The sequence below is a fragment of the Centrocercus urophasianus genome, unplaced genomic scaffold, assembly GCF_019232065.1.
Source record: "Centrocercus urophasianus isolate 14NV4802_14NV808 unplaced genomic scaffold, USGS_Curo_1.0 seq_51, whole genome shotgun sequence".
Lineage (NCBI taxonomy): Eukaryota > Metazoa > Chordata > Aves > Galliformes > Phasianidae > Centrocercus > Centrocercus urophasianus.
In genome coordinates, this window is record NW_024885100.1 from 1,364,605 (window position 1) to 1,387,512 (window position 22,908).

Here is a 22,908-nt window from a genome sequence, read left to right on the forward strand (position 1 = left end):
TTAGAAAAAGCACCAAAATATTTAATATACATCTGGCACAAACTCCACAAGATGTCAGTAATGGACAGACTGATGCTTTGCTTATAAGTAAAGAGAAACCTTAATGCTTTTCTTCCAAAAGGGACTGAGCATTGCACTCAGGGTTGCTATCAAGTAACAACCTTCTCATCACAACCTACGTGCACTGTGCCTCAGACTGCACATTCTGTGGGACGCTGTTTCCATTCTGTTCCAGACAATAACGGTGAGCAAGACAACACAAGAGAAGTATCTGTAAAGCAACCAAGCAGATAAGACTCAGTATAGAAACATCACCTCAAACTTTTCCCACTTTTTCTCCAGATCATGGCTTCACACTTGGCCACATCCTCGAAAAGACATCCAGCATGAAACGGAATTTACTGTAGCCTTTTCAAGCATTACAACTCCGCAGCACTCATGATGGTGCCAGCTGGAGGAGGAAGTGTGGTTCTGCTCCACAACAATACATTCATCATTTCCTGCAGCGAGAAAACTGGAGAAAACTGGAGAAAACACGTGGTGTCTGCTGGTAAGTCCAAAAAGCAAGGATTACTCCAGATACAGAGAATGGTAGATTTGATCCCAAGTGCCCTTGAGGGCTTACTGAGGAGACTGGTAGCTAGCAGTGTTCACATACAGTTCAGTGAAAGCTGCACAAAGGTGTGATGCTTCCACTGTTTTCTTACAATTATTCACTTCTCTGGGAGTATACACTACCAAAACACATTCCTTCTATACAGGGCGATGTGGCCACGCCAGGGCTGAGCTCCACAACAAGTGTCTGTGCTGCAAGCTGCAGATCTCCAGGCTGGCTGTCAGTGCTCCCTCCCCCTCCATACAGCTGCAGCAACACGGGCTCACTTTGTGCCCCAGGTCGGCTGGGATGAAGCCCAGCAGTGCAGGGTGAGAACCTCATCCTGCAGTCCATCCATCTCTCTTGCAACTCCAGATAATGGACAACTCGCAGCATGAGGCCTTCCCACCACTCCCGGTGGCCCATTTCCTTTCTGAGGGCCCATTTCAACTTACTGATAAGAAAGAATGCATATTTTTAAGATAACTAAACTTGACTAAAGAGCCACTCCCGAGGCACAGGGACAGCTCCATTGGCAACATTCAAGCTTGCTGCCCCAGCCGCAGCCAACCCACAGCCCAAGGAGAATCTGCAAGCAAGAAGCAAGAGCATTGCAGACAAATGTGTTTTTTCTTCGTGTAGAATGCATGTCATCTAGAAAGAGATTTTATCTTCAGGATGCAATTATGCAAAGATAGAAGCTTTCTAAGAACAGAAAAGGAGAACCTCCCAGCATCTCCAGCGTGCTTGAGCACTCTCAGCTCTGCTTTAAGCATAAGGCATTCATCCTGAGCAGACGCCGAGCACAGGGAGGAAGCAGCAGCTGTGCAGCCCTTTCACAGCCTTCACTTTTTGTTGCACAGCTCAAGATGGAACAAAGTACGGAACATGTAAGAAATACACTCATAGCACTGCATCAGGTGGGTTCCTGATGCTTTTCAAGAGCAAATGAAAGGGCCAGACGGTCCCTTCTTGGGGAGCAGCTGCTCCATCTCCCATTCATTGTGGCCTGAAGTGGAAAGACAAGGTGCGATGCTGAAAGGCCCTGAGCTAGTCGGGAGCAGCTCCACTCACCGCTGCGCTCTGGAACTCACTCCCTGCAGGACTCACATGTCCCTTACCAGCTTGGCTTTGCTCCATTCCAAAGGGAAGACTGCATGCAGACCAAAAGCAGGATACCAAGAAGTATGGTAAATAGGTAACACTTAACATGGGTCAATTAAAAAGTGTACATTACTTATCCAGGCATCATAGCCTGGGAGAGGATGATCAACTTGAACTACTCAAGTCTGACAAGAGGTAGAGATACCTACGTACTTCATGGTGAAGGAATTATGACCTTCCTTCTTACAATCTCATGTATTTCACTTTAACTGAAGATATAAACCAAAGATACAATCTTTGATAATCCAGAGAAAAAAAATTAACACCAGTGTCTCTACACACAACAGAAATAAGCACACTTATCTTTTACTACTTGTTTGAAAAAAAAACAAAAGCCTTCAAAGTTTGTGTTTTGCTGTATATTAAACACTGAAGAGTTTTCAGTTTCAGGCTAAGCATCTTCCTTTTCAGTATGAAAGGGGAAGTTCACACGCACACGTTTCAAGCAGAGGGAGCTCAAAGAGTCAGGCGCCCAACTGATTCCTGCCACAAGGGCCACGTCGCAGAACACAGGGCTGCAAGACCCAGACCTCCACAGTGCCTGTTCTCTTACAGTGAGTAGGAACGGCACAGCCTCAGCCAGCACACTGAGTCAGATCCGAGGCAGACAGTAACCACATGGTGTTCAATTCTGCTTGTTTGTTTGGGGTTATTTTTTGGAAACAAGGCTTAGAACCATAAGGAAGATGCTCATGTCAGCAGCGGGTGCACAGAAGCAGAAGGTGAGACAGGACCTCAGGGGGCCTCAGGGCTCTGATGGCCACAGCAACAGTTGGGACAAACCCATAGCCTGCAGCAGCCCGTACCCCAGCAGGTCCCATGCCACCTGCCACACTCATCTCTTTTCCCTCGGGTTCTCTCCGTACCATTGCACAGTAATACAAGGCTGTAATTCTCCACACAGAATAGCACCAGCAGCAAATAAACACACAGCTCCACATTCAGTTTCCATTAAGTTACTCATCAAGTTTGATGGCCAACTCTGGGTGAAATCTTTCAAATCTGCACTTGAATCAATCCACTGACAGTCTTTGACCCAAAATCACACCCGCAGGAGAAGCTGGCACCACTGAGCCAAGCTGCCAAGGCACAGCAGTAACACTGCACAGTGCCCAGTGCACAAGTTGCACTTCTTTGTGTATAAGCGAAGGCAATAAAATGCCACAGATCACATTCCCAGTAAATTCCTACAATGATCTGTATAGTTATCTGTAGTTATCCCAAGCTGCAGCAGATTCACTTCATGCATTAAGATTTCTAATGCATACTCTAAGAAAAAAAACTAAACAGATCCAATGGTTTTGGCCACTTGATCTGCATCACTGCTCGATCCAGTCCTGTGGCCATTGAAGACAGATTATATGGAGAATGGAAAGCACTGCACCTCTTCCACAAGCACTCACAGTTTAACCACTAGGCAAGCACATTTTCAGAGGCCCCAATATTGCTGCAGACTTTGCAGAAGTGCATCTGAAGCAGCACTCTAGTGGCACAGAAAGGCAGTGCTGCTGGGGGTAGGAGCACCAAGTACCAGCACTGCTATAGAAGAGCTGCCCCATAACCACAGCTCCTGCTGCAGGAATTTACAGCAGACACAGGTCTGGCTTGCACCCTGTAACTGCCCCGTAAGCACCAAAGCCAGACTGAAACCAACAGCACTCTGCCAAGCCCACCTGTGGGCAGTTTTCCTTGTGCGCTGAAAGCACAGGACAGAATTCACTGACAGCTGCATGCCTGCCTCCCAGAGAAAATATTGTTCCTTCCAGCATGCTCAATGCTGCTGTCTAAAGAAAGAAGCTGTCTTGTGTCTGATGCACTGAAATGGCTAAGCCTTGATGTACTACAAATTTATTTTCTTACTGCAATCCATGTTCCGCACCACCAGATAAATGTGTTCCACAAAGCTCTCTAATCCCCCCCTTTTCGAGCTGCTGCAGTTCACTGTGCAGACAAGCAGCAGTCACTGCTCCAGCTCTGTATGTGCACAGATGCACCCTGCACTGGGTGAACACAGCTTTTATGCACCGAACACTTTAGAACTACCTTTAGGAACAAATGAAGCGATGAAGAGAGCACTGAGCAGCTGAACGAGTGTCCCAAACTTCATATAGCCTTCATCTGCTATGAGCTCAGGCCTCCATCTGGGGCTTTCTCTAGCAAAGCGGCCTCTGCTGGAGAGCTCTTTTCTCTTGCTTAAAGAAGAGCACCAGCAGAAGTCTCAACGATTCCACTCTAACAGCATAAATGCCTGCTTTGCTCAGCAAACAAAAATACAGTTTTGCTGCCAAAATGTGCCAGTGCTGTTAGGGCAGCATGGAAGATGAGAGCAGCAGGGCACCTTTGGGGCAGATTTGCCTGTAACGCCCTGAGCAGGGCCCCTCCTGCCCAGGGACAGGCTTAGCTACGCCTCTATTTGTTCCCCACTGCTTCACTCTCCCAAGAGGAGCTTGCCAAAGCAGCACAGACCAAACCCTCCTGTTACAGGAGGAGATGCCATCAGTCATCGTGGGCTTGTTTTTAAGCAGTTTTAGACAGCCAGGGATTGTAAGTGATGTATGAATTCTGCCCCAAGCTGCCATGCAGGCTGTGCATCAGCAGAGCCCAGCACAGAAGTCAGGCAAACGCTCCACTAGCTCAGCAGCAGACATGCACTGTACAGCACCTCAGACCCAATAACAAGCTCACCCCCGAAAGTTCGGCTTTTACACACTGTCACAAAACCTGTGAGATGCTAGAGATGACCGTTCAGTTTTGAGGGTTTTTGTTGCTTTCGATTTTTCACTGAAGCCATTTTACGATCCTGAAGTACAGCTCTGAAAATAAAAGGTGTGTGATGTACATGTATTGGCTTCATGAGTTTGACACTGGGCTTCATGGGAAGCCTTGGCAATTATCCCTTTTTACCAAAACGTGTAAAAAAGTTGGCGTAATACAATTAAAAAAGTTAACATCAATAACCAAAAAAAGCTTCAACCAGTGTTAATAAAATTCCCTTTAAGTCACAACAATTTCAACAGGCAAATAGTCCCAATACAGGCATTGTAAAATATTAAATTTACTCCTTTCCAAATATTATCAAATCAGTCTAAAAATGACTCGTCTACACTGTTGTCATTAAGAACACATTACGAATTCACTTTGTCATCAGATGCCGATATTGTTGCTCCAGAAAGTGTGGAGCATTAACTGCAATTTAGCAATTAAGCATAGCTTTAAAAAAACTGGTTCCTCACATAGAAGTACTGTGCTTGCCAGACAAGTAAGATAATGCTTCAGGTATAAATCAAACAAATTAAAGCAGAATTATACCGCAGTTTTCCTTGAAGACAGGCTTTGTGTGTTGCTTCTGTCAATATTTAAGAAATTTAAGAAGCAGAACCTTTGGTTCTTTTAGTCAAGTAAAAATATTCTCCTGTAACCACAAAAATAAACTTCCAAAGAAAATGGAAGTCCACCAAGAAGTCCACTTTCAATAAAACTGAGGTAGCACTGCTCTTTTATTACGTGTTGTGTCAGAGATTTCGATACAAATCCTCATCTACCACTCAGTTGACTGACAGGTACAGTAACTTTATAAAAACAGTCCCAACATTTAGTTTGAAACTGAAAATAAAAAGGAATGATTTGACTCGGTCACAAGGAGTTAGCTTCAAGTGGCAATGAGCCGTATTACAAAAAGCTGTTGCTTATGTTGTTGGATTTGTTGTCGTTGTTTTTTAAGGGCCTTATTAGGAGGGGATTAATGCATTTCAAGTTAACACTGCTATATTCTTGGTATAAAACCTTAAAATTATTATAGCCTAAATTTTCAACAATGTAAACAGCACTACGCACAGTACAGACCTGCCCTGACAGACATAGTATGAAAAACTTAATCTGGCACTGTATAATTTAGCAATGTTAATTTAACCTAACTAAAAAGATCTACATTGTGCAAGAAATATCAGACTTACTTATACTAATCTGAAGTCTTAACAAAAATGCTTAACTTGTAGCCGGGGTCAAATATTTCAGGGTAAGAGTAAAAGGAATAACCAAAGTTAAGAAAGTGCCTAAAACATGATACAGCATTTTAGAGCCCTTTCGAATACAAGGCAGAAAAAGGTGTAAAGTAGAAAAGAAATCTGGAGCCTTGGTAACCTCCAGAAACATCCAGAGTTTACATCTCATGAAGGGCAACAGGTTGCTTTCATCACTGCCGCTTAAATGCTGTTAAGTCTGTTCTTCTGCACACAGACCCTCTGTGTCCGAAGATGTAATACATTTGGTTTCTTCCTCCTTTTTCCTCCGCTCCATTTCCCACTCCACAAAGGTATCAAAGAGACTCGGCCAGGCCTCGTCTTCGCTGTAGTTGCTAAGGTCTGGTCCGATCACCTGAGTAAAATTTAGAAACATGTTCCATGTGTCCCGGGAGATTCCCTTGATTCCTGAGGGGTTCTCTACTAGGAAGTGCAACCACTGGTCCAAAATGGGGGGTTTGTTTTGAGTGAAGACTAATTTCCAAAGGGCAATGGCTATTTCCCGATGCAGCGACCTCTGTCCTTCCTCAGAGTCCAGGCCGAACTGAAAGGTGAAGCGGTAGAGATCCTTGAATTTATCTTCCTGCTTGGCTTCGTGTAAGAGGCTGGGAAACCGTGCACAAATGCCATCGATGCTGTCTGCGTTTATTGCTTTACAGCCTTCAAAAAACTCCTTCCTATTAAGCGAGAGAAGAAAAATTAGTGTGAACACTTCTCATGCACCGAGCACTTCCCTCAGTAGGTCAGAGTGAGCGATCTCAGCAGCATGTGGATGCCCCCAGCCCCGAGCTCTGGGTAAGACGTTGACCCAGGTTCCTCCTGGCTGGGGAACCCCCCCACAGCACACACGCCAGACCAGCTGGGGCGCTGCAAGCACCCGAAAAGCTCTGCAGTACGGCCTTCCCAATACACGGTACTCCCATAGCCCAAGCCTTTCACCAACACAGAGCAAACCACATCAGCCACAGGAGAAGTGCTGAACACACTGGAAAATACCACAGCTGCTCCACGACACCACATACAGAGCAGCTCCATGTGATACTGCCTGTGCCTGAGGGCCCATGCTCTGGACAAGCTGCTCTCGAGGAGGAGCCATTGAGCGGTGGCCTTCCTTCAACGTGTCGCTGCTCTTCCAGACTGAAAGGCAGAGCGGTGCCAGCTGTGATGGTCAGCAAGGGCACGAGCAGAGTGCCCCACACCACATGGCGCAGGCTACAATGCAACACACAGACACTGCTCAAAGCAGGGCTCCAGGAAGCACACCAACGACCTGCCACGAGGACAGGTAGCTAACTGTGATTTGTTTCATGATCAGGAGCAAGTGTTGCAGTGTAGCAACCAGCTGGTATCAACCACGCCACAGACTGTGATGTGGAATTGGGTGGAGGGAAGACAGAAGAGCGCAGAGTGCAGGAGATCAGAAGACTGCCTTCCCTTCTTCGGCCAAAGCCACCCCTGTGCCCCTATCATGGAACACACTGCTGAGCAGAGGTAATCTTTCACCACTGGATCTGCATCTCTCCCAGAAAATCAAATCATTATTAAAATGATTATGCAGAATCAGAATTCAGTCCAGTGAAACTGGTTGTGCAGAATCAGACACCGACAACTCCTTTCCCATACTGCACAGCCCTGCTCTCCTTCAGCCCCTGGAAAATCCACGTTTGCATTCAGCACACTCCCACACCCACACGGCTGCTGCAGAGGCAGGGGAAGCTGTCAGTGTTCAGTGCACAGCAGAGGCTTGGCTGAAGGCTCAGAACACCAAAGTAATTTTAAATGTTATAAGCTGAGTAAAAATAGTTACAATTACTCAAATCAATCTCAACTGACCAAAAACTCCAATAAAAGCTCTCTGCTTGCTCTTACCTGGACACTGGTAGGGAACTCAGTGTGTGGGGAGGGTGTTTTGGTTTGGGGATTTTTGGTGGTGGACTGGGTAGGTTTCTGGTGAGTTTCAGCCATTCTGTCATTTCCTGCAGCACTGGAAATGCTATGAGCTCACTAACTGACAGCCTTGTCAGGACAGGCAGAGCCTGCAACACCAGTCACTGCGGAAGCACGTCTCTAAGCTTTAACAGGACTAGTCTTGGAGAAAGACATTATGTGTAACATCAGTCGGGCACAAACAGTTCTTAGCAACGAGCTTGCTTTACACTTTTTGACAGAAAGTAACAACAGAGTTGACAGCAACTACTAAGGACTCTCACATTATTTTTAAGCAAAAGTTATTTGCTTTGTCAAATCTTAACTTTAAGACAGTGCTGATACAGAAAAACTGGTTTTGTTAGTCAAGAACAAACCAATGTCTATAGAACATCTCCATGTTGTTCATCATTAGTAGTGTGATGTCCAGAAACATTTTCAGTTCTGAAGCCTAATGTGAGTGAGCAGGAGAGGACAATGCAAAGCTTACCTTCTGCAGCCACAGGAATGAACTGCACCGAAGCACAACTGTTAGAAGAAATACCTACATGAAGTTAATGAGGCTGTCTCTCTGATACAGATGATAGGACACAGTTTAACATATGAAAATAATTAAAATTCTGCAGGAACTAACCTTGTAAATTTGCACATAGTAGCAGCCTGGAATTTCCAAGCCAGAACTAGCACTTTAAATTCAGTGGGATCAACACAGAGGTCATTGCAAAATCGTTCCATTCCTTCCTCCAGTATGGCATCTTCCCGTTCATCCTTGTATCTCCTAAATAACTCTCCAATCCTTTGGAGGGACGATTCTTCCGCGCTGGAGACGGAGTCTTTCTTTGTATCCCCAGAAAATACCGAAGGACCGGACTCCAGAGCAGCATCCGCTTTCTTTGTCCCGTTCACAAGTACGTCTCCCGAGGACTTCCCACACGCTGAAGCCTGCTCATCTTTGTGGACAGCACTTCTCTTGCTATGCGACTTGCTGCCCGTTTCCCTTTCCCCATTTTTGCTGCCGAGGGTAGACGAAGGATTCTTGCACTTGGTGACACACTGGCCCATGGTGCAGGGAGCCTGGCTTCATTCAGAGAAGCTCCTCGCCGTGCCACAGCCCCGCGGCCGCCCCTCAGCACATCGCACCATGCCGCTGGCGGCCGTCTGCCAACCTGGAAAACAGTTTCAGAGTGAAAGAGCTGCTTCTCCACAAAGAGCATTGCAAGCATTACACGTGGGATAACATTCACCGGAAGGAGACAGGCTTCAGGATACTTCCGTTTCGCTTGCTGAAAAGGAATAGTGTGCAGAAAGTCAGTGTATGCTGGAAACTTTGTGCGATTCCAGGCTGCTTCACCTCGCTCAGTTGCTGCTGTATATTAACAGGTCCTAATAAAGGAAATTCCTAAAATTTTTATGGCAACATAGGTTACAAAGAGGTTGATTCATGTGCGGATTTCATCGTGACAGACTACTCTAACCCAGAAATATTTTTAAGGAAATGTTTTTTTGTTTTGTTTTGTTTTTAAAGTCTGCCCACGTTTTAATTACAGAGCGCAAAACAGTGAAACAAAACACTGGGTGGAGGTAAGGGAGGGCCAGCAACAAGGAAACCTGACCCAGACCAGGCACACAGAAGTAGCAGTAATCCCATTTCAGTTGGTAAAATAAAAATTAAAACGCCAAAACAATTTCCTTGTATTTCATTTTCATAACCCCAATGCTAATGTGTTCCATACTTGGAAGGGACTTTTCACCCCCAGAGAAGAGATCTTAAATGATGCCATAAAAAGTAACCAGACAGCCTGGCACTGCCCTGCCAGCACCACCATGTCTGTTTCTTAGAGCATCACCAGAAAGCATTTGCTCATCATAATCCTCCTTCCATGTTGGAGCCTCAGACACAAATGGGGTTTGCTTCATAGCTCTGGTTACTGCTTCCAGCTTACAGAACAAGTATGAGAAGAGATGAGAAGTACACATGAAGAAAGCAAACAGATGTCATGCCATCCTCCCGTGCTCTTTCTCTGGAGAAAGGGAACCTCCTGCTATAAGCTGGGAGCCACGTCAGAGCAGCAGCACACGCTGCAGTTGTGAACACACATCCTTCCCACCACTGTGCCTGCATGGGGCAAACAGTGCAGCTGCAGCTCTGTGGGCAGGCAGCACTTGGGATTCCATCCACACTGACAAAACGAGCCTTAACAATTCTTCAATTCATCACTCAGAATTGGTGTAATTTTTTATTATTATTATAGCAGGAGGAACAAACTCCTAAAATTGCTTTGAAGATGGAACTCCACGACATGATTTCTATATGCAAGGGAAATGCAATCTAACATACTCAAGAATAATTTCTTCTTCAGTTGTACCTCAAATGATTCACTAAGATATGCATCTCCACATAAATCATTTGTAGGAATTTCATGGGTCCTCAGCAGCTCACAGCTATGAATTGCAGAGCTGCCACAAACTCAGGGAACGCTGCCTTCTCCAGTCTGCCCCACTCCTTTTCTCAGGATATTACCAGACAGTGTAATTTGCTGCTCCACAGCAAAACTCCACATGAACTCCCAGATATCAGCCTTTCTTCTGTTCTTTACATTCATCAGAATTCAAATGCCAAGTCCAATTCTTACTCTTCCAGTGATTTCTTACAAACAATTTAGCACTCACGCCCTTCATTTTCCTCCTACAAATAATAATAAACTGCACTGCATCCACTGGCATTTACTCAGTGCAACTGGTTTTCTAAGAGACAAGTCATGCTCTCAGCTGCTCCTTTATAGAATGCTTGAGCTGTGCTCAATCCGCCTCATGTACTACTTGCCTCCACTTCCCACATCACTCAGCATCAAACCATGATGGCAGCCAGAGCCTCAGAAGGAAACAAGCAAGAATTCAGAGCTTTCCTTAATGGAGGATGGAGGAAGGGTTTGGTTGCAGCGTAAGGAGCTGCGCTGACCTCCATGCTCAGTGAGTATAAGGAAAGCGTTCCCAGATCAGTGGCCAGAGCTACTTATTCAACTGGAGAGCAAAGCAAATGTCACACCTAAGTCATGTCAGTGACAGAGAAGGGAGAAAAGGAGGTATGGGTATATTTCTCCTAGTTGGAATGGAAACTTCAAATAAGAAGTGTCCTGCGTAACTGACCCAAAGGTTACTCTGGGCTGGCAGCAAAGCATCAATTCCCAAAAGAATCAGTACTTAATAGCAAAATTACTGTAAGATGGTTATACAACTTAACAGTGAGACAGAAGAGACGACGCTGATCACCAGTTTTGCTATTCTAGTAAAAGACCAAAACTCAGGACTAACAATTGGACGCACTCAGTGCTACAGGATATGGTACTCCCAGAGCAGTCTGATTACTCAGACAAGCACTGAGTAACAACCTACAGTAAATATGAATCACCATGATGCCCATCTTCCACACAACAGAAACTGCCTAGCAAGACATCTCTATTTCCTTCTAGAGGAGAGAAAGCAGCTGGAAACACAGGAAGACTGCAGCCAGTTAAAGGAAAGCCACCCTCTAAGAACAAAGAATGTGTAGACCATATTACCCAGAACGTAACACAGGAAGACTACATAAGATTGGAAGGACCCTGTTAATGGTTTGTTTTGTTTTTCTTTTTTCAAGTCCTATAAAGCAGTGCGTTTTTATCTCGTGTTTTCAAGTGACAAGATCCCACATAAACCAAGAGTTGAAGGGAGTAAACAACAGAGTGATTGGGCAATAACTGGCACACAGAACACCACGCTCAATTGAAAGCACCTGAATTGTAGTGGGGAAGTTAATAGAACATGCAAAGGAGATATCTAAGACACCCACTATTTTCCTCCAATGACTAACATTGCAGCAATAGAAATTATTGGTTACGTCCAGAGAATAACAAAATACAGCCACGCATTACTCTGTTTAATAAAGTGTTGCATCACGAGGTATTTACAGTGAATTTTAAAAAGCAGGAAATACCATGACATAGGAAAAGAATAAAAGTTTAAGAAGTCCTCATAAACAAGTTTAAGACACCATATATCAAAAGGTACACAGCTCCCCCAGCCAGTAAACCAGAAGCAGTTCTTCAGCCAAGGCAAAAACAATGGCTCCAGCTTCACCAAGCCTCACCCCAGCCTCAGCTTCCTGCAAACAGTTAGACAGAGGCCACCAGCACAGTACGGAATTTCACAGTGCATTATTTATCTTTTGTGGGCAGGAGGCACGACTTCTAACATAGCAGGTCATAGGGAACAGCATCACGGGTGCCCCCTCAATTTCCAACTCTGAACAGGCACACAATGCTCTCCACAGGGGAGGCACCAGAGGATCACTGCAACTGCTGAACCAGAAGCAATTGCAGTTCCAACAGCTGACACTGCAGCCACGACCTTGTAAGCAGACTTCTACTTACATCACTCCTATGATGTAGGCAGTCATTCCATTGGCTTTCACAGCCACCTGCAGGCCCTCTGGGATCCACATGGAACACTGTAAAACAAAAGGGCTGAAACAAAACTTTACATTTCAAACAGACAATGAAAACCATAAAATGCACTAAACTGTGCAGTAGCACTTAAACTTCTGTAGTCCAAACTCATTTGTTAAAAGAGACTTTATAAAATTGGTTCACTTTTTCACTTACTGAGTAGCATTAACTAACTATGCATTATTATAGAAAGCACAGACCAAGTACTGAATACAATGGACAAGTTCAAATATTTGTTAAAAGTAAACACAGACTTCTGGCTAATTTAATGCTTTCAGCAGGGGAGAGTTAATTCCTCATCTCAGGCCCTCAGGGCAAAACTAACATGGGGTTGTCATGGCTGTCAAGCAAGGTCCCCAGAGACTGGAAAAAGGGAACCATCACTCATTAGCAAGAGAGGGAGGAAAGAGGAGCTGGGGAACTACAGGCTGGTGAGCATCACCTCTGTGCCTGGGAAGACTGTGGAGCAGATCCTCCTGGAAGAGATGCCAAGGCACGTAAGGGATGAGCGGGGATCTGAGACAGCCAGCACGGCTTCACCAAGAGAGGATGGCGCCTGACCCGTCCGGTGGCCTTCTGCGACGGAGCCTGGCATCAGTGGCCAAAGGAAGGGCACCTGGTGTCGCCTGCCCAGATCCACACGAGGCCTTCGGTACGGTCCTGCGCCACGTCCTCGTCTGTGTGTCGAACAGAGCTGGATCTGAAGGTGCTGCTCAGTGATAAGGAACTGGTCAGCGCTCACAGCCAGAGCACTGCGCTCAGTGGCTCTGCGTGCGGGTGGAGGCCAACAAGCAACGTCCCCCAAGGGTCCCTCTTGGGAGCGGCGCTCTTCAACCACTGGCACCAATGGAGGATGGCGTTGAGCGCATCCTCAGCAGTTTGCGATGGCACAGCAGAAGGGAGGGCGGCACCCAGCGGGACCTGGACAGGCTGGAGAAGGGGCACACGAGAACCTGCTGAGGCCGAGCGAGGCGCAGTGCGGGGTGCTGTGCTCGGGTCGGGGCAGCGCCAGGTGTGTGCAGACTGGGAGAAGAGCTCACAGAGAGCAGCCCTGCGCAGAGGGACGGGGGTTGGAACCGGCTGATCTCTGCAGCCCCTTCTAGCTTAAGTCATTCCGTGCTACCACTATCAATGCACGTTAGCTAAGCCACTGTTTAATCTGTGAATATCAGACAGTTGCTCCCTAGTACATAATCTGGGTCTAGAAATTAATTCTCTTTTTTTTTTCCTTCTCTAGCACATTCTTTTCCATGTTTGTTTTTTCATGTTTGTTTTTCCATGTTCAGCCAAGTTGACTCAGCCTCATTTCTTTTCAATTCCCAACTTTACCAGGATAACTGAGAAGCTCTTTCAAGATAAGGATAGACAAAGGCACGTCTGCTTTGTACAGCAAGTGCTGCACCTGCAGCTCCTTGTCATCACTTCTGTTCAGAGCTGATGTAGAGAAAAAATAAACAAGAAAGCTGTGGCAGCTCCTCTGCTTAACCGTGCAAACACTGAAATATCTCATTGTCACCGTTAGTGCAATTAAGGAGCAGGCAGGAGATCAAAAGCTGCTTTTCTGCATGGTTACTTTTTACATGAGACCTGGTTGTGAGGAATCTAGTTGGAAAATTAGCTTGTCCCATTGTTTTCTCAGTAGAAAGTAGAGGATGGATGTAGAAAGATAGCCATAAAACACGTTCTCACATGTGCCATTCTCCAGATAAAGCGAGATTTCTTCAAACAGAAGTCCCTTACACAGATGGTGCTGAGCAAACAAGAATACGATATACATTAGATCAAGGCTATTCTAAAAAATGTAAGTCCATGGAAGCAGGCATCCAAAACACTTTGAGAAAGCCAGGAACTGTCAGGCACTACTTTTGACTGTCATATATACCCACAGAGCAAAAATGCACCCTCACTGAAACACTTTTAGACAATTTTTGAAGCTGATATTCCAAAAAGCCTGCATGTCTGTAGACATGCGTCCTCTGCCTCCAAAGCTCACCTTACATACCATAGATCCAGTCCTCCCAGAGGGTTGTTCAGACTGCGTTCTCAACATGTCATGCTGTACAGACCCCCATTCCTGTGCCACCACTCCTGCCGTGTGCAGTGCAGGCACCAGTCTGGGTTTCTATCGGACCACAGCTTCCCAAAATTCCACAAAATTCAACAGCTGCCACCTCTCTGTTCATTTATTTTGCCTGCCTCTCAGCTAAGTAATTGTTCTTACATTCACTTGGGGAACAAAGGGGAGGCAGAACAGGGAGCCCTGCAGCCTTGCTCCCCCAGGAACCCGTGGAAATAGTGGAGAGGCAATATCTTGCAGTCTCCATTCAAAAAAAAAAAAAAAAAAAAAATAAAAAAAAAAGCATTAGCATGGCAACTTCACACAACAAACTGCTCCCCAAACAGATAAGGACTCTTTCAAAAGCCTATGATCCACCAAACCTCAGTTTCTAGTGGACTATATCACACACTGGCAGCCAGCATGCATTCCAAGTTGAAAGCAAGAGTCCAGCTCTCCAGGGCAAGGGTTTTAACTCAGACTTTGGGGCACAACGAAGAGGCACAGCTGGACACCACAATGCAAAGCACCTCCCTGGTGACACCAGGAGCTTCAGACTGCAGCTGCTCTGAGCAGACCCCAGTGTTCGTTAGTGAACCCAGATGGCAGTCCCTGGGGAAAATAAGGGAGCAAAAGAAGCACACCTCAGGATTGTTGGGACCCTGATCTACTCCCTTGTGTTTTTTGCATCCGTGTCTGCCTGCCCACTGTGGCTTGGGCTCTCTGGAACACCGCAGAAATGCTGTGGGTTCTCCCCAGCTCAGAGAACAGCTCGCACAGTCCTAAACAAGTACACACTAGTGGGGGCTGCAGCACAGCTCCACATCTCTACTGAAGATATGCATTCATGCAGAATTACTTCTTCATTACTTAGATGCAGTGTAAAAGCAAGAAAGCTCTGCTGTAATTGGTTAACAGTGAACTGCAAGTTTGTCAGGTTTCCTGCTTCAACATTTTTCAGTGAACTAGAGTCAGCTCATGACCAATGAAAAGAAGAATGGGAACTCTGCTGACCTGTTTCACATCAGGATAACAAAACATTCTGGTTAGCCTTACTTTTTGGAATCAAACTGCAATATTCAAGGAACCCAAACAACTAGGACACAGTTTGCCTCAACAAAATACATCTGCCTCGGAGTGGAAGCAAGGCATGCAGGTGGGCAGTGCAGGACCAGATAGGTTGACTGACACCTGGCAGCAGGTCAAGGGCCAGCTCTGAGTGCCAGGAACCAAACCAGAGCGGTCACAGTGTCTCACAGGGCTGTGGTTGACACACCGGGGGGGGGGGGGCCCACGCCATCCAGAGGGACTCAGACAGGCTGAGCAGTGGGCCCAGGTGAACCTCATGAGGTTCAAAGCTAAGTGCAGGGTCTGCACGTGGGTCGAGGCAACATCCACTACCAACACAAGCTGGGGAATGACAGGATAGAGCACAGCCCTGCTGAAAAGGATCTGGATGTATTGATGGATGGCAGCAAGACATGAGCCAGCAATGTGCCCTCACAGTCCAGAAAGCCAACCGTGTCCTGGGCTGCATCCAAAGCAGCATGGCCAGCAGGTCAAGGGAGGTGCTCCTGCCCCTCTGCTCTGCACTGTGAGGCCTCACCTGGAGCACTGCACCCAGATAGGGAGAGTACTCAGTACAGGAGAGACAAGGAGTTGTTGAAGCACGTCCAGAGGAGATCCACAAAAATGCTCCAAGGAATAAAACACCTCACCTACGACTGAAGCACCTACAGGCTGAAAGAGTTGGGGCTGTGCAGGTGGAGAAGAGAAGGCTCTGAGGAGACCTGAGAATGGCCTTCAGTGTCTAAAGGGGAGCAAGAGGAGAGAAGGGGACCCCTCTTCAGCAGGGTCTGTGGTGACAGAGCAAGGGAAATGGCTTCAAACTTCAACAGGGAGGTTTAGGTTGGACATAAGGAAGAAGTCTGTTACAGTGAGGGTGGTGAGGCCCTCACTATTACAGTGAGGGTGGTGGATGCTTCATGGCTGGAGACAGCCAAGGCGGGGCTGGGTGGGCTCAGAGCACCTGATGGAGCTGTGCGTGTCCCTGCTCATGGCAGGCAGATGGATCAGATGGCCTTTAAAGGTCCCCTCTAACTCTAAGGATTCTGTGATATCACACAGTCACACAATGTCCTGAGCTGGAGGGCACTCACGGGGATCACTGAGCCCCAGCCCCACACAGCACCACCCAAACGCTATGGCTGAAAGTGGCCTCCCATGAGCTCCAGCACTGGGACTGTGCCCAACCCCACCTGGGGCAAAGCCTATCCCTGAGCACCGTGACTTCTGCTCACAGAAGGCACATTGTTTAAACAGCTTTTCCAGCACATCACGCCTGAATCCCTCCCTCTATTTTGCATTCTCTAACCACGCAATACCCTACATACTCAGCCCCATCAAGAAGCTTTAAATCTTTTCCCAATATGTGCTTCATCCTAATTTATTAGGTGGATAGAAAGATTTGCTAGGATGATTGTATTTTCACAGGATAAACCCAAGTCTGGTTAGCTAACTAATGCACAATGGTAGAAAGGTATCTTCTGGTGGTTCTGTAACATAAATAAGTTAATGAACTAATTGACAGAGCAAAAGTACTTGCTTTGAGAAATTTGTTTACGCTACAAGCAAAACAGAGGGGAAATATGACAGACAGAGGATGCAGCCATTCTAGATGACACCATCAATTTCAGTAAAGCTGAACCCAGAACCAGGCTGGATTCAAAGCCATTTCTCATCCAGTACACACTTCAACACTCAAACCCTGGGTGTGTTTGAATCCACCAGTTTTATGAAATAAAGACTCAGTCACCACGCAGCTCATCTCCATCTCGTTACAGCTGTCAGCCTTTCCCCTCTCCCCTTCACATGCAAGATGTATAATCAATTCCTTCATCACTTTTCCAGGGTTCACTGTAACTTTTGCACAACATAATAGATCTCCAGCACTTCAGTATGTGCTATTCACAACAAAAGCAGTATATGCCAGGGGCAGAGCTACTCTATATGCTGAGACACAACTGTTTCACACCACTTCAGCAAACGTGCCGATCAGAATACCTGCAGAAACCACGATTCTCAGATGCCTGACACAGACACACCAGGCTCTGAGCATTTGAGTGCTGCGCTGCAAATACGTACCTTAATTTGTCTCAGGCAACTCCATAAAGTACAGAAATCCGCAACTATCCTACAGCCAAACCAGAGTGACTCAGAAAAACAGCCTCGGTCTACAGACCGGGCCGGGTGTGTGTGGATTTTGCAGTGCTCTGAGTTTGACTAGCAGATTTCACCCAGAAGAAATGGAGGTACTTCCATTGCTTCTGTACAGCAGAACAGGATTAAAGTGGATTGTCAGTGATTTCTGTGCCAATTAGTTATGCTTAAAACTGAGGTAACAAGTTCATAACTCCATATTTCTCCCTGCTCCCAGCAATTCAGAAAGCTACACTAATCCCGCAAAACCAGAAAGCCCTCGCAGCAGCTCTGGTTAGTGGTGTACCACCTCCAGCACAGCTCGGATCAGCCAATAGCACCACGCAGGTGCCCAGCAGCACCCAGCAGCATGGGGCGGGAGCCAGACTGCCTCCTGACATCACCTGTGGCATCAGATGCTCACAAGAGGCTCTGCCACCCATCTCAGTGAAGTCTGCCAGCCGACCTAATCACTTGCTTCATGCAGCTGTGCAGGAACTGCAGGAGCACCCAGCCATGTAAATATTGGAATAAACACCAAGTTATGTACAAGGCATTGTACAAAGTGGAAAGGCTTAAAAGCAAACAGAAACCTTATAGCATTTTAAGAGCCTGCACTTGGATTTTTAAAACTCTGACTGCCATTTTTGAAGCAGAAGATACACAAAGTCACCTGCAGAGACCTCAGCTCTCTCTAATGAGTTGCCCATCACAGTGCACAGCACCAGTTCTTTACACAGTGTGCAGATGCTAACTGCAGCAAGAACATCTAAGCAGACCCTCTGAGCCCTCTGACTTACATTACCAGTTATAACACAGAGCATCAGCTCCCCCTTGCCAGCCTGGTGGCAGCTTCAGCCACCATGCTTTGTAGATGAATTTTCACCTATCCTTGATTTCACTCACTTGCTGTTTGTTTCAGAAACCTGGTAAGTTGTGTGGGTATCTGTCCCTGTGTCTCACAACATGTACACTCCCTAACTCCCTAACAGGCAGTATGCGTTGTGTATCAGACCCGTAGCATTTCTGGACCACCCATTTGAGCGCTAATGCAGAGTATTTGAGGATCTCCATATAGACCCACTTGTAATGAAAATATTGAATAACCAGCACATGGCCAAGTTCTGGGACATCTAGATTTACAGGCCTAAGCTTCACTCAGCTACACATGCCCCCCATATCCATTTGGTGCTAGGATGATTTGTCTCCCTCTTAATTTTCCAAACAAAAGGCTAACACTGAAGCAATAAGTGTTTCAAAACTGCAAAAAGGAGAACTCATATTACGCTAGGAAAAAAATTAGAGTAAGAGCTGACAATTTGCCACAGTCTGCTACTACTTGGATGCAGAAATAAGAGCGGTATTTTTCAAGAGCACAAAAATCCTTTGAATTGTTTTGTTTTTTTTAAAGAACACGGTTACTAAAAAGGAGAAGTGAGACAACAAATTGTCACACTGTCTTCAGCAGCCTGGCTTTCTGGCAATAAAGATCTGCAACAGAAGGTCAGTATTAGCAGTCTCACATTTTTCTAAGTTTTGTTTTTCACAAAGCAGATGTCCCAGACAGAACCGCATTTCTAACTTTCCTTCCGAGACACCAGAAGATCATCTCAGCTTACTCTCTTCAGCACTCCTGTCTTTGTTTGCCTACACTATTACAACCTCTACAAAAGAGCTCTTTAATACAAACAACTAAGCAGCCCCTGACCCACCAACCTCCTGCTTCCACTTCAATAACACATCAGTTGACAGGAGCACTGTCCTCCAGGACAGATAAAACGCAGACCTACCGACTCCAAAAGGGTTGGTTCTCAAGCTAACTGCTAGGCAAGCAGCCTTGACTGACCTTTTTCCCCCAGTATTTCTTCTGGTCTGGTTACAACAGAGAGCAGAACATAGAACCATCACAGCCAAGCTCCTGGTGACAGGGACAATCTCTGGATGTCATGAGAAAAGGTGAAGATGAGGTGGAAGCAAACAACACGAGCACATCTCCAAGTCTGGGGTCTCCCTCTCACTCTCTGAAAGGCTGCAGCCCAGGTCAGCAATTACCCGACTCAAACTGCAGTTAACAAGTAATGCAGGAGAGGCTGGGTGTCTCAAACAACACGTCTGAGACATCCCACGGTATCATAACAATAACAATACTGGCATGGGCAGTCCAGCAGTGTTATATAGGGTTTATTGCAGGAGGCCAGAAGGCAAGTTGCCACAAAATTACCATTGTTTCCAGTCTAGTTACTTCGTCATTACTACTGACTAAGTTAGAGTCAGGGATACAATTATTCTGTGTCACCCAGGCAGATAGCCTGCAAAACACTAGAGCCAATTAACCTAGTATTTTCAGAAGGAGGGAGGGGAAAGAGAAAAGGAATTATGAGATGTCCAGTAACCAGAAGACAAAGCCTACCAAACAGGGGCTGGTAAGGAAAGGAAGACAGTGAGCTAACCGGTGAGACAAGACACAGACCCCCAGGGAGAAAGAGCTGGAGCGGAGGAGCCCAGCCAGGGAATCCCCACGGAGGGGATAAGGGTCTGCTCTTATCTCATGCCTAGCAAGTCCCTTGAGCATTACAGATTGAGCTTCCAGTCTCCCAAAATACTGGCTAGAAATCTTCAGCTCCTCTTTTATTTTTAAGGATGAGCACAATAGAAAGTACTATTTTTCTAACATCACATACCTTTAATTTTACAATTCCTTCTTACTCCAACAAGCTTTCCTGTTACCTTTATTTCTACAGACCAGTGTGCCTGATGGGACAAAGACCCTGGTTCTGCATCTTCCAACTTTTCACAAACAGCCAAAGCCCCAAACATTTTTGCAGTGCCCCAAGGCTCTACATCAGCATTCTGAGCAGTACTGGGGTACTCAACACAGACTCACAGGCACACATCATTTTCTGGTGTGAATAAATGTAAGTTTACAAGGTCTGAAGGTTTAGAATAGTCATGGCCATTCCCTGTTCTTCCACTGCCATTTTTCCCCGCTTTACTTTGCCCTGCCCCAGTACACATGCACACACGATATAGGATTTTCTCCCCTATCTTAATGTAGAAGCAAAGAAATCAGTGGGATGGAGCCTCACCCTCATCCACATGCAATTCCATCACAACAAACCCCTCTGTCTTAGAAGTCAGTCAAACGGACTGGTGGCTTCTCTTCCTCAGTACATACCTCTTTAACTAATTTTAACTAATGACTTTCAAAAGAGCTGTTCTGGGTTTTGCCTCAAAAATCAGCATTTCAGTTCATCTGACCATCCTCTCCTATTGTGTTATCCATGCAAGTTAAAAGATATAATTATGAATGAATTTCCAAGGTCAATAAGAACAAGTGAAGCAAAATTGTCTATGAATATGGCAATGGGCAACTCCAAAACAAAGTAAGAGAGCAGGCAAGGAAGGCACCTAACTCAGCAGACAATGGATCATACCACAGGTTATCAGTCTCAAGAGGAAAGCAGTTTCAAAGCATCACACTGAGCTGCGTACTCTGCCATTAACAGTTTTGTCAAATTATTTAAAGATCTAACTTGTGCCTGCATAGAACTTGATTTTAGAAAATGATCAGAATTTCAGGAATCCTTGCAAGAGAAGATGCTTGCAGCAAATTTGTAATGCCAGTTCTGCTAACTTGAACTAATTCCATGCAGATCACAAGTTCTCCTTTTCCTGCTGATGTGCAGAAAGTCTTTGCTTCAGGTTGTATGTCGCCTTCCACATAAAGGGCTGTAAGGCCTTCCCACACACCATTAGCACATGTGCAGGGGAGGCGTAAGATTTAAGACAAACCCTGGAATTGACAAGAAGGCGAAGCCAGACCTCTCCACTCTCACACAGAACCATTCCTCCTTCAGAGGAGCTCCTCAGAGCAGGAAAAAACAAAGCAGAGTGCAGATGCACTTAAAGAACAGCAGCCCTCGGATGTTCCCTCTCTCCATTGCTAGCCCAACAAAACACTAAGATCTCAGTCTCACATCAACTGTTAAATGAAGAGGCTCCCAGGCCAACAATCAGAGTGTGCTTACAAGAGATGCCTTCTGACTAATGGCTCCCCCAAGAAGGAAACAGCACACAAGGACTGCTGCCCAACACAGAGGCCTGACAGATATTTCAGGATCCACCGGCCCGTTCTGTGCTTTGGGTCTACAGCTCAGCTCTTCGAGTGCTTCACCTGCTTTCCCCTCTAATTATACTATGGATGGTATCGTTTGAAGTGAACTTACAGCTGTGGATTAATGCTGTACATAAGTACTTGGGCTCCAGTTATCAGTGAAACATTTTGAAGGATGGCACATCGGCAGCATTAACTGTTTAAAAGATCAGAAACAAACAGCTCTTTCCAGCACCGACAGGAACGGTTTGTACTTCTCAGCAGCGCTCCCCAGCAGTGCGGACCGCCCAGCTGCAGGCCCATGAGCCGCCGGGGCAGCGCAGCAGGCACGGCCCGGTAAGGAGCTCATAGCTGCACCGAAAGGCGAACGGAGAGAGGAACCGCTCTACAAAGGCGGTGTGTTCAGACAGCAGAGAACTGCCTGCCTTCCAGGCCAAGCACCGCACGCCTTCCTGGAGCTCCGCTTTGCCCCCGAGAACTCCGCGGCTCACCTCCAGCGCTGGGGCCCGGACCGCGGAAACCTCCCGAGCGAGGCGGCCGCGTTGCCCGGCCCGGGGCCGCTACCGAGGGCGGCTCGGACGGAACGCGGCAGCCCCCGCCGGTGGCTCGGCCCCGCCCGGCCCCGCTCGAGCCCCCGGCTCGCCCCGAGGCTCCGCGGCTCCGCAAGGACCGCCCGCGCGGCAGCTCCGGGCGAGGCTGTGGCTCCCGGCCGGGCCCGGCGGCGGCCGCCGCCCGCGCAAACGAGAGACGCCCCGCCGTCAGGGGGCGGCGGCGACGGCCGAAGGGCCGCCGAGGGGCAGAGCGCGGGTCCCGCCGCGTCCCCGCAGGGCAGAGCCGCGCCGCCGGTCACTCACCGCCGCGATCCCGGCCAGCCTGCGGAGCCCCGCATCACTTCCGGGGGCGAGCGGTCAGCTGGCGCCGTGACGTCATACAGCGCGCCCGGCGCCGTGCTCATGGTGGAGGTTGGGGCTCCGCCGACCGCGCCCGGCGCGGCGGGAGAGACGAGACGAGAGGAGAGGGGAGCCAAGCCGAGCCACGGCGCGAGGGCGGAGAGTGCAGCCTGGAGGAGCTTCTGCTAGAAAGTAAAGTGGGTACTGAGAGCGAGCGAGTGGACTCCGGGGGTGAGGCGGAGGGAGGGAAGGGAGGGAGGGAGGGAGGGAGGGAGAGGCGGGAGGGCGGGCATTGGGGCTGGGGCTGGTTCCGCCAAGTGCGGGGCAAGGCCGCCCCGGCCGCCAGGGGGCAGAGCGGCACCCGTGCCTGCAGCGCCCCTATGCGGCCTGGCGGCTCGGCAGGACAGGACAGGGCAGGGCCCGGCCCCTTGTGGTGGCCGCGGCGCCGGCGGTGCTCGGGGC

General features: G+C 47.4%; 2 protein-coding genes across 8 annotated transcripts in view; one reads left to right on the forward strand and one right to left on the reverse strand.

Annotated features, from left to right (window-relative positions):
- DCUN1D3 (defective in cullin neddylation 1 domain containing 3) lies at window positions 1-22,466 on the reverse strand. Of its 5 annotated transcripts, none has more exons than XM_042835355.1 (4): window positions 22,411-22,466; window positions 12,114-12,190; window positions 8,339-8,870; window positions 1-6,455 (listed from the first exon to the last, which is right to left on the reverse strand). In XM_042835355.1, exons 3-4 carry the CDS (start codon window positions 8,764-8,766, stop codon window positions 5,972-5,974), a joined length of 912 nt encoding a protein of 303 aa, XP_042691289.1. In that variant the 5' UTR covers window positions 8,767-8,870; window positions 12,114-12,190; window positions 22,411-22,466; the 3' UTR covers window positions 1-5,971. The 5 variants fall into 5 exon arrangements, with proteins under 5 accessions (XP_042691289.1, XP_042691288.1, XP_042691290.1 ...); XM_042835354.1 differs by lacking the exon at window positions 22,411-22,466 and adding an exon at window positions 21,669-21,986; XM_042835356.1 differs by lacking the exon at window positions 22,411-22,466 and adding an exon at window positions 12,631-14,501.
- Window positions 22,467-22,498: 32 nt separating this feature from the next.
- The window catches only part of LYRM1 (LYR motif containing 1), a 14,020-nt gene continuing 13,610 nt past the window's right edge, over window positions 22,499-22,908 (forward strand). Inside the window, exon 1 of one of the 3 annotated variants that reach the window (XM_042835360.1) lies at window positions 22,499-22,643. The gene's annotated coding sequence lies outside the window, so the exon portion shown is untranslated. The remainder of the gene's footprint in view (window positions 22,644-22,908) is intronic. The other 2 variants (XM_042835361.1, XM_042835359.1) reach the window with 2 other exon arrangements.

Bases quoted from the DNA above. Each gene is read 5' to 3' on its own strand.
- DCUN1D3 (XM_042835355.1), bottom strand. From the start codon at position 8,766: ATGGGCCAGTGTGTCACCAAGTGCAAGAATCCTTCGTCTACCCTCGGC. The intron at 6,456-8,338 runs GTTAGTTCCTGC...CTCGCTTAATAG, and splicing joins ACTATGTGCAAATTTACAAG to GAAGGAGTTTTTTGAAGGCT.